Here is a 12232-nt window from a genome sequence, read left to right on the forward strand (position 1 = left end):
TCCTCCAAGCAACGAGGTATCAAGCCAAGTGCGAAGCACGAACCGGAACGGGACAAGATATTCCACTCCATCGTCTAGACAGATCTTATCACGTCCAAGCTCCCCAGCAAAGCATCATCAACTGATGTTAGCTGCGGATTTGCCACACACCCAGTTGTAGCGCAACCCTTCCGTGGGAGGAATTCACTAGCTGTGAGCCGAAAAAAGAAAATCTAGCAGAATGCTAGGGGCACGAGCCCACAGTTTGCTGTTTATCCATCAACCACCCAGGGGAGGGATGAAAAATGAGAGATTAAAAGAATAGAGAGATGTACGATGAAAGAAAAAGTGAGAAAAGGGCTTTTTCAGAAAACAAAAGATTGAGTGCCAAAGTGATGTGAGGATCACAAATGAGAAAGGGTGGGAAACACTACCCGGTGAAACAGGCTCCCTATGCACGTCTGAGTGTCGTGTCTTTTTGTTTTATCTCGATTCTTGTTTTGAGTCGTTTCGAGTGTTACTCGATGTGTCTAGGTTGCATGCCTTTTATTTCCTTGTTGAGTTGTCTTGCTGTGTTCAGTCGTAGGCTCAATACCTGGTCGAGAACTCATTTATCAATTTCAAAAATAAAATCGTTTTGTGCTCCGAGTGCCGTGCCGTTCTCCACATCTGCGCAAAACAAGATTCGTTCTTTCGTAAAACCGCACGGTTCAACCCCGGTCATGTCAGAACAATAGAACTAGGACCTATTTGAAGCTATATAGGGTTCCAGACTACAAAGCAAAAGCAAAAGAGGAAAATGTCGGGTATCTGAGTTTGTTTCAACTTCAGTAAGTTCCGAGACTACATTCTGTGTGTACCTCTTCAAAGTCTTGCCAAAGCTCCGAAGTATGAGTGTGCCTCTACCTCAAGCTCAAGATCAAGTCTGCTTCAAGCCAAAATGGCAATCGAAGTGCTCCCTCAGAAAACCAGCCCCTACCAGATGCATCTTGGCTGTGTTTGCAATGAGTTCCTAGGAGACCAACTGCGACGGTGGAAACTAGAGTTCAGACGGCTATTGCCTAGAACGCAAAGGTTTGGAATTTCCGAGACTAAAGTCTGGTTTAAATACCCAGGGGTCTATCCTCGGCTTGAAATCTGTATGGTAGCCCCATAGATTGAGATAGCATGTGAATGTGCCTCGATTCTGGATACTGAATCAACCTAGTCTGTCACCCCGTTGGAGAATAGGGAAAGTTGTGAACATGGCCAGGAAGGAAAGGTAGTAACTGTGGTTTGGAAGTACAATCAAGAAAGTGCAAGGAGAACCCACTCTTTTCAGCTCAAAATGTTTCTGCGGAATTTTCAACTCATGTCTTCGATGTGTAGCTCATCGTCAGTCGGCATGCACGAGGTGTATCCTTTTTGGAATGTATGGTGACCCCTTCGAGAGGTAAATCGGAGGTTGCGTTTGGAATTTGGTCTACTTAAGGCTTGCATGCCCTTATTCGGTATTTTTGTTTCAAACGGGTGTTGTCACGCGCGTTCCACTAGCATTGTTATGCTCATTCGTTGCATTGTTATGCACATCTATCTAGCATTGTTATGCTCATTCGTTGCATTGTTATGCACATCTATCTAGCATTGTTATGCTCATTACTTGCATTGTTATGCACATCTATCTAGCATTGTTATGCTCATTCGTTGCATTGTTATGCACATCTATCTAGCATTGTTATGCTCATTACTTGCATTGTTATGCACATCTATCTAGCATTGTTATGCTCATTCGTTGCGTTGTTATGCACATCTATCTAGCTTTGTTATGCTTATTGCTTGCATTGTTATGCACATCCATCTAGCATTGTTATGCACATCCATCTAGCATTGTTATGCTAATTATTTGCATTGTTATGTACACTTCACCTGCATCATTATGCACCTTTTCACTTGCAATTGTCGTCTTTTCTCCTCTCGCATGCGATGCGTTAGGGCATCTTTGGTTTCGAACTTTCGGATGAGTTCCGACGTTCATTCATCCCTTTTCTCTCTTGCATGTGATATGCTGAGAGGTTTTCTCTTGCGTGTGATACGCTAAGAAATTTATCTTTTCTCTCTTGCATGTGATATGCTGAGAGGTTCTCTCTTGCGTGTGATACGCTGAGAAATCTCCCTTTTCTCTCTTGCATGTGATATGCTGAGAGGTTTTCTCTTGTGTGTGATACGCTGAGAAATTTCCCTTTTCTCTCTTGCATGTGATATGCTGAGAGGTTTTCTCTTGCGTGTGAGACGCTGAGAAATTTCCCTTTTCCCTCTTGCATGTGATATGCTGAGAGGTTTTCTCTTGCGTGTGATACGCTGAGAAATTTATCTTTTCCTCCCTTGCATGTGATATGCTGAGAGGTTTTCTCTTGCGTGTGATACGCTGAGAAATTTCCCTTTTCTCTCTTGCATGTGATATGCTGAGAGGTTTTCTCTTGCGTGTGATACGCTGAGAAATTTATCTTTTCTCTCTTGCATGTGATATGCTGAGAGGTTTTCTCTTGCGTGTGATACGCTGAGAAATTTATCTTTTCTCTCTTGCATGTGATATGCTGAGAGGTTTTCTCTTGCGTGTGATACGCTGAGGAATTTCCTTTTTTTTTCTTGCGTGTGATACGCTGAGAAATTTATCTTTTCTCTCTTGCATGTGATATGCTGAGAGGTTTTCTCTTGCGTGTGATACGCTAAGAAATTTATCTTTTCTCTCTTGCATGTGATATGCTGAGAGGTTCTTCTCTTGCGTGTGATACGCTGAGAAATTTATCTTTTCTCTCTTGCATGTGATATGCTGAGAGGTTCTTCTCTTGCGTGTGATACGTTGAGAAATTTATCTTTTCTCTCTTGCATGTGATATGCTGAGAGGTTTTCTCTTGCGTGTGATACGCTGAGAAATTTATCTTTTCTCTCTTGCATGTGATATGCTGAGAGGTTTTCTCTTGCGTGTGATACGCTGAGAAATTTATCTTTTCTCTCTTGCATGTGATATGCTGAGAGGTTTTCTCTTGCGTGTGATACGCTGAGAAATTTCCCTTTTCTCTTTTGCATGTGATATACTGAGAGGATTTCTCTTGCGTGTGATACGCTGAGAAATTTGCCTTTCCTCTTTTGCATGTGATACGCTGAGAGGTTTACCTTCTTCCTCTCCTATGTGTAATACGCAGAGAGATGTTGTGTGTAAGACTCTGGGTTTTCTCAGTAGTCGCTTTTAGCCTTCTCCGCGTGAGACGCAGTGAGAATTGCATAATTTTCTTACATCCTTTCTGCATGAAATGTAGTTAGATTTGTATTCACTTGCTTAAAATTGTCGCATATTTGCTTCATTACAGCTCTCTTTGCATGATCATGAGTGATAACCGGCTTCGCGTAGCGTATAAGTCCAACTTTCAAAATCGGCCTCGCGTAGCGTATAAGTCCAATCTTTAAAATCTTCTTGCATATCATTTGCATTTTGCCCCTGCCTGCGGGCATGCCTGCGGGCACATCTTTGTCTATCTTGTCTTCTTTGTCTAAGTCTTCGGCCTTGTCAAAAATGGGTCGTCTCTAGGCTTTGTCATTCACTCCCGTCATTCTTATAACTTCCGAGTTCTGTCAAAGAGGGGCAACTGTAGACACCCCATTTTTGACCGACCTTGAGACTCAGACGTCACCAGTTGAGCACTTGGTGATATTGCATAATGTGCTCATTCAGAAGTTTCAGAGTCTTGGCTGCGAGCCCTGCCTCCGAACTTCCGAACCCTCTTCTGTGCCTTGCCTCGGTTTGAGAACCAGACTCGGTTTTCTCTGTTTCTTTTCCTGAGGGGAGGGAGAGGTCCTGTAGACCATCTCTCAGTGGCCGTGGGCTACATTTTGTGGCCGCAGGCCATTTTGCCCATTTCGGAGCCCGGTTTCCGGTTTTTCGGGACCGTTGGCCGTGCGCCTCGGTTCGGGATCGCTTAACCATCTTTGTTTGCTCTAAATTTTGGCATACATCTTATTTTCTCCCTTTCAAGGGACACTGGGGCCTGAGAAACTCACTTCGTGGCCGAACGCCACTTTCGGTGCTTGGCAGCCCATTTTCGGGACCCCGAACTGCGTGTTTTGGCCCCCAAGCATTCGTTTTGCATTGCTTTTCGTTCATTTTTGGCAGGTGCCTCTGTTTTATCACCAGGAAGGTCACCGGAGCGTGGGAGGCCAGCAATTATCTTGGCAACCAGTTATATTCCATTTTCGCCCTCCGACGCCCGTTTTTCGCACTTCCGGGCCAATGTTGAACACTTTGGAGCCATTTTCTTCAAACCCAAACCACATATTTGTGATGTACACACATGGGAGGACCCTAAAAGTTCATGGCCGGCCACTAATATTTCTTGACCCTTTTGAACCCCTCCTTCCGAGCCAATGTTGAACACCTTGGGGGCACTTTCTTCAAACCCAAACCACATATTTGTGTTGTACACACATGGGAGGACCCTAAAAGTTGGTGGCCGGCCATTAATTCCATTTGAACCTTTTGAACCCCTCCTCAAAATGGCTTGTTCTCTCTCCTGTTTTAGAGTTTCCAAATTCGAACCACAGGGTTGTGAAGAGGAGACCTGGGAGACCACCTTTTTTGTGGTGGCCGGCCACTAATTATTCTTAACCTTTTTGACCCCTAGCCGGCCGACTAGGGGGCCACCTGCAGCAAAATTACCTGGCCGGCCATGTTCCTCTCTCCTCACACTTTACAGCTGTTTCCCCCAGAAAATATCTATATCCGGGGGATATTTTGTGGGGGAACAAGAGCTTGATTTTGTCTCCACTTTGCCTAGGGTCTTCTCTCCTCTCTTGCATTTTTTGCTGGCCTCCCAACTCTAGAAAGAGGGTTACAAGAGTTGTTTGGAGCATATGCATACATAGCACCCCATTTCCTCCAAGTTTTGGGCTCCATTTCTTCATCATCTTCAAGCTCTACCACCACCTTTCCATTCCAGCAGCAAGGGGAAGAATTCCAGCAGCTTCGAGTCACCAAATCTGGTCCAAGAAGCAACAAAAGTGTTGGTCTTCAAAGGTAAGTCCAATTTCCCTCTTTTCTAGCCCATTTTTGCACCATCTCTAAGCCATACATGCTTATTGATTTGAGCTCCGACCAAAACTGAAAAGGTCATTTTTTTTAGCTCATTTTCTTGTTTCATTAAGGGCTCAACCCTGTTTGAGGCCCCCATATTGCACTTGCTTCAATATCCCCTTAAATGTCAATTTTCTTGCATGCTTTGGCAACCCATTATGCTTCCATTTTTGGACGATTTACAGGCCTAGAGATCGCCTTATTCTGACCTTCTTAACATGTTTCATTAAGGGTCTTTGGCTGTTTGTGGAATATTTTGCATACTTTGTGTTGTAGCCACTTTTGAGCCTCATTTTGCATTGCATTTATAGCATGTTTGTATACTGTTTTTGGGATTTTACAGTTCTGTAAATATGCTTATTTTTGGTCCCTCTTCAATGTTTTAGAAGGGAATGTTTCAGTTTGGGCATTGCATATACCACTTGCCTCTTTGGCCACCTTTTGGCCCTTTTTCTTGCATAAGAACTTAGCCTTGTCTATGATTGTTTTTAAGGTTTTTACAGTTCTGGAAATATGCTTATTTTTGGCCCCTCTTAAATGTTGTTGAAGGGCCCTAACCTGTTTGGAATTAGCAGCCGTGAGTTGCTTCATAACCTCATGTTTAAGGCCATTTTTGCATGCCATTGTTGCCCTACCTTTGCTTGCTGTTTGGCCATGATTTGTGCTGGTAAAATGCTAATTTTGGGGCTGCCTTGCTACTGTCTATTCATTGCATATCCATATTGTGCATGTTTGGTATAGCTGTAGGCCATTTCGGGTGCCAAAATTCAAATTTCGGGACTAATCCCTGCATCGGGTGTGTTTTCGCTTCATTTCGGGGCTGTTTTCCCCCACTTTTCATTGCTGAAAATCCATTAGCATGTTTGCATATCATGGTTTCATGCCATTGCATTGCGTATGCCATCGCCTCGGTTTGCGTACCCGTGTGCACGCATTTCGAGGCACTTCATTTTCATCTACCGGCCTCCTATGTGAGTGTGGCTGAGGCTCTCTCATGTTGGTATAAGCCCATATCATGTTTCCATGCCATTGCATTGCGTATGCCATCGCCTCGGTTTGCGTGCCCGTGTGCACACATTTCGAGGCACTTCATTTTCATCTACCGGCCTCCTATGTGAGTGTGGCTGAGGCTCTCTCATGTTGGTATAAGCCCATATCATGTTTCCATGCCAATGCATTGCGTATACCATCGCCTCGGTTTGCGTGCCCGTGTGCACGCATTTCGAGGCACTTCATTTTCATCTATCGGCCTCCTATGTGAGTGTGGCTGAGGCTCTCTCATGTTGGTATAAGCCCATATCATGTTTCCATGCCATTGCATTGTGTATGCCATCGCCTCGGTTTGTGTGCCCGTGTGCACGCATTTCGAGGCACTTCATTTTCATCTACCGGCCTCCTATGTGAGTGTGGCTGAGGCTCTCTCATGTTGGTATAAGTCCATATCATGTTTCCATGCCATTGCATTGTGTATGCCATCGCCTCGGTTTGTGCGCCCGTGTGCACGCATTTCGAGGCACTTCATTTTCATCTATCGGCCTCTTATGTGAGTGTATCTGAGGCTCTCTCATGTTAGTGTAAGCCCATATCGCATTTCATATCATTTGCATTATGTATGTCATTTTCTCGGTTTGCGTGCTCGTGTGCACGCATTTCGAGGCATCTCATTTCTCACAGCATAGTGCATACTAGGTTGTATCTTAGATCGCATTCTGTCATTTTCTCGGTTTGCATGCCCGTGTGCACGTATTTCGAGGCATCTCATTTTCATAGCATTGTGTATGTTAGGATTGTATCTTAGTCGCATTTCATGCATATCATGCATATTGCATCGTATCCGGGATAGGAGTTAGCCCGGGCACGGGAAACGAGGTGCATTTCGTACTCCGAGTGACGGAATGTGTCTCAATTCCCAGTCACCGACACTCCGGATTGCCCATGATGGAGTTAGGTTCTTGCTGTGTTTTCATGTGCATTCATCCTACATTAAATTGTGCATTTCGACCCGTCTGCCATCATGCATCGATATGCGTGATTGGTGGCATGAGGATCGAGGCATGCATATATCTGTGAAAATACATTGCTATGCCCCTTTCCTGCTCTCTGTTGCAGCAAAATGAAGAATCAGCAACTTTTCGGAGTCTGGCACGCTTTCCAAGAATAACTGCCAAACAGAGGCTAATTGGGGCATCCTAGTGGAGTTCCGCGCAAGGCAGCCCAAACATACAGCATTCATCAGGAGCAAGGCAGTCCTTGGCTTGCATGCCAGTTTTTCAGTTTTCTTAGTTAATTAGTTAATTAATTAGGAATTTGTATATTATTTGGACTGTAATATTCTTTTATTCGGGACTGTATATTTATTCGGACCCTCTACGCGAGGGCACAACTGTAATAAGTGTGCGTGTGTGTGTTGTATGTCTTCCAACCCCACGTCTTTCTCCCTTTTATTTACCAGCTTATGATGGTTAGATTAGGGCATGTTTAAATTAGCATACGGTATGACAACATGTTTGCATCATTCATCTGTATTGCATGCACCGGGCTCGGCGCATCATACTAACTGCATTGTACTTTCAATTCCAAATTGAATACATGATAGTTGTAGCATTTCATATGCCATCTTAGAATAGCCGAGCCTGCTATAGTTGCATTTTGCATGTGTTGCATTAGACATTTTTGTATACTTAGGATCATGCATGATTTCTAATGTAGTTTCTATTTTGGCTTGGAGTACTCGGTAAGTTCTATGCTTTAGCATCCTTGCATGTGTGTGAGTGACTGCCATGAATAGCATGCTTATCATGAGGCTAATTGCTTATGCGATATAACTGCCTGAGTGCTTGTGGGTGAAGGTTGGGTTATTTGAATTGGAATAATTCATCAAATGTGTGTTTTAAGCCCACTAGATAGTGGCAAAATCATGTTTTCTAAGCCCACCCGAGGGTGGCAAATCCACGTCTTAGCCTACTTGCGGGTAGCACCATCAAACCACTTTCAAATAAACAAACATGAAATGTTTTGTTCCAATTCAGGCAACTCAGTCTATACTTGTATGCTGTGCGCATCACATAGTAACCTAGGCTAATAACCGGAATAAGAACATACCATGTTTTCAAAAATAGATATCATGGTTAGTAGAGGCCGATCTTTGATGGGCGAGCGGGGGTGCTCACGAAGTGACCTTCCCCAATCGTACCCAAGTTCCCGAGCCGAGGCAACTTTGGTGATGACGGGCACGTGGCCTTTTGGCACCGAGTCAGGGTTTCCTAAATTTCCCATTAAAAAAAACATTTAGGTGGCGACTCTGTATCTGGCAAAGCAGTCCATATTTGGCACTTCTTTCAAAAATCTGTTTTCTCAAAACGATTTGCCGGATTTGGACTCTTTGGTTCAGACTTAGAACCGTGACTACAAATCGAGTCCGAGCTGTAGCGAGGTCCCCCGCGGGCTTGTTACAGATTTGGAGGAGGAAATTTACATGAAGCAACCACAAGGTTTCTTGGCACATGGCAAAGAGGAGTTTGTATTCAAAAAAGCTTGTATGGTTTGAAACAAGCCCCAAGGCAGTGGTACAAGAAGTTTGATTGGTTTATGTGTAGCAGGGATTTTACAAGATGTCTAGCAGATCATTGTTGTTATTTCAAAAGGTTTGACAAAAGTTATATTATTTTGCTCTTATATGTTGATGATATGCTTATCGCAGGATCTAGCATTGAAGTGATAAAAAGATTGAAAAAACTTTTGTCCAACCAATTTGAGATGAAGGATCTTGGAGTTGCAAACAAAATCATTGGTATGAGGATTCACAGGGACAAGGCAAATGGTACTTTGAAGTTGTCACAAGCTGAGTATATCAAGAAAGTTCTTAAGAGATTTAGCATGGATGGTGCAAAACCAGTGAGCACTCATTGGCCAGCCACTTTGGACTTACCAAAGAGCAGTCTCCGAAGATCGAAGAAAAACAGGCTTATATGGAACATGTTCCATATGCTTTAGCTATCGGTAGCATAATGTATGCTATGGTTTGTACTAGACCAAACATTGCACATACAATGGGAGTGGTTAGTAGGTACATGAGTAATCCAGGCTAACAACATTGGGAGGTAGTAAGGTGGATCCTTAGATACTTGAGTGGTACTACAGACATCGCACTCTGTTTCAGACGAACCAGCATCGGGTTACATGGTTATGTTGATGCAGACTTGGCTGGTGATATGGATAACAGAAAGAGTACTACTGGTTATGTTTACACATTAGGTGGTACAGCAATGAGTTGTATTTCACAGTTACAGAAGATTGTGGCCCTTTCTACAACAAAGGCTGAGTATGTTGCTAGTATTGAAGCTAGGAAGGAGATGACTTGGTTACAGAATTTCCTAGCAGAGTTGGGTAAGACGCAAGAGATGAGTATTTTGCATAGTGACAGTCAAAGTGCTATTAATCTTGCAAAGAATCTGGCTTTTCATTGTAGGACGAAACACATTCAGCTGTGATACCATTTCAATCGTTCACTTGTAAATGATGAAGTCTTGTCTCTTGAGAATATCCAAGGTAGTAAGAATCCAGCAGATATGTTGACCAAGACAGTCACCATTGACAAACTGAAGTTGTGTGCAACTTTAGTTGGCCTTCAAGATTGATGAAGGAAGATTGAGTTGTTGCGGCATTTCTCTATGTGATGAAGATGATGGAGAGCTTATGTTATCAAGTTCCAAGTGGGAGATTGTTGGGTCGGTGGACCCTGATAAGTACTGTTCACTCAACCTTATTGTTCACTCAAACACTGGGTCCAATTGGGGGTTTTGGGTACTTTCGTAATTCTCATGTGCTTCCATGTAACCTTAATTCTATACTTATAAATAGATGAGGGGTGCCTCTTTTAGGTTTAGGAGAGAGTTGTATTTTTCTGATCATAGTAAAAACAGCAGCAGCCGTGGACATAACCATATTTTGGGGTGAACCATGTAAATCCTTATGTTCTTGTGTGTGTGATTTGTTTGATTCGTTAATTTCTTTTTTATTTGTTATTTCGTGTCTTACCGATCTTGGTTAGGAAGGGTCAATGCCTAACATCTTCTCTACAGAGTCATTGACAAGTTGATTGTTGTTTGTTGTTGCTTCTGTTGTTGTGTGACAGTCAATTTTCTTGTCGAAGAGAGGTGACGACACCGAGCCCCGGTGGATGATGAGGCCTTCTTGCGTCAGCACTGCTTGCAACAAGCTGCTCAATAAAGAAACACACAAAGAGTTACAACTTATTTGATTTTTGTGACCAAAATGCTAATTTCTTTTATAAATACTCAAAATTGTATTAGACCTAATGAGATCTTTATGAAGTTTGGGATGCTAAGTTAAAATTATTTAGATTTCGAAGAGGCTAAAATATATAAGATTATATAGTGTTGATAGTTCTTAAACCCCTTGGGGTTTGGAGCAGGGACGGAACTAGGATATCATTATCGGATGGGCCAAAAGAAAAATAATTTTTTTTCACCATATACACAAAACACACCTGTATATACATATGACATATAAATTATATATATATATATATTAAATACCGTAGAAGCAATTTCTAATAAGATGAATAAGTTTTTTTCCGTGTAAAATAGAAAGAGAATTCAAAATGGAAGAAGAATGGCATATATATTTTTTATACTTGGGAGTCATTTTATATATAAAATGATATATATATCTTTAAAGTTCCATGGCAAATAATAATATTCACAGAAACAGGGGGGGCATGGCCCCCATAGTCTTCTCCTAGTTCCGTCCCTGGTTTGGAGGTTTCACCTAATATTTAGATTAATGCACAATTATACAACAAAACCAACCCTTCAAACCCAAAAAGTGAAATTTCACACTTTTCAAACTGTGAGATTTTATAGTTTTTAAAATTTCAGTGTTAAAATTGTGAAATTCCATAATGGATTTGTACACAGACACATCTCAGGGACGGACTTATATAACTGAAAAATATTTTTAACTAATACTAATACAATAAAGGTGGTTTTCGAAACCTAGAAAGCTGGTTGCTTCCAACCGTCCCTTCAGTCCATCTTATATATTATGTACTACTTTGCCATGGGGAAATGCTTATCCTTACCAGGACCAATGAGAAGAGAGTGAAGAAAGCACAAGCTGATCCCATGTCTTCAATCACTAATTAGAATTACTATTGAGTCCTCTATTCTGCATGGTGGCTCTATGACCACTTGCTATTTATAAAGATTGATTAAGAAATATAAAGAAAACTATAAGCTGTATATGAAGCACAAACACAGATATAGATACGGTGATTTCAAACAAAATGGAGACACATTGGGGGGACACGGCAAATTATTATTTATTATTATTTTTATTATACATATTTTCTATGTAGATTAATATTATGTTACCAAATAATCAAAATTAACAAAAACTAATATCAATTCAATATATATATAAACCACTACATTTAAACAAATAAATAGATTATCTATATTTGATCATGCATATCCTCGCCATGTCTACTACACAAACAAAATAAATAAATAAATAAATGGACACGCCATTTGGCATGCGTGTCCCTATTGTATCCCTGTCTTGTCCCTTCCGTGTCCCCCACAAAAAAATAATAAATTAAGGGGACAACCATTTAGCGTGTCTCGTACGTGTCCCCGGCATGTCCCCATGTCCGACACCGCTACAGCGTCTATTTTGAAGTGTCCATACTTCATAGACCATAAGATTCATTTTGGTGAAAAAAAATAAAAATAATAAAAATAAAAAAACAGGTTGATGATAATAATGGATAATAATGCATTGTTATTGATGAATTAGATGTCAGTACTCTCTATGTTTATGATTACTATAACACCCTGTTTGTTTTCAAAAGTAATGGATAATAATGCATTGTTATTGATGAATTAGATGTCAGTGCTCTCTGTGTTTATGATTACTATAACGCCCTATTTGTTTTCAATAGTAGAATGGAGGGGATTGATAGTGAGGACTTTAGTAAAATTGTGTTTGTTTTGATAATAGTTGTTAATATGGGGATGTCACGCCCTCAAAATAATAACAATAAACCCATCAGATAAGACATGCATTTACATTTAAACTAACTGCATTCCTTTCATTCATTTGAATTCCAAGACATAAGTATTACAT

The 12232-nt window shown here is 41.5% G+C and overlaps 1 protein-coding gene across 1 annotated transcript in view; it reads right to left on the reverse strand.

Moving 5' to 3' along the window:
- LOC145819933 (organ-specific protein P4-like) overlaps positions 1 to 11267 on the reverse strand; it is a 97415-nt gene extending 86148 nt beyond the window's left edge. The window contains exon 1 of the mRNA XM_082913968.1: positions 11187 to 11267. Within this exon, the coding sequence (XP_082770094.1) occupies positions 11187 to 11231 (45 nt within the window). The 5' untranslated portion in view covers positions 11232 to 11267. The remainder of the gene's footprint in view (positions 1 to 11186) is intronic.
- Between the last annotated feature and the right edge of the window lie 965 nt (positions 11268 to 12232).

This window comes from Camellia sinensis, chromosome 2 (genome assembly GCF_055761805.1).
Source record: "Camellia sinensis isolate YWXY chromosome 2, ASM5576180v1, whole genome shotgun sequence".
Taxonomy (NCBI): domain Eukaryota; kingdom Viridiplantae; phylum Streptophyta; class Magnoliopsida; order Ericales; family Theaceae; genus Camellia; species Camellia sinensis.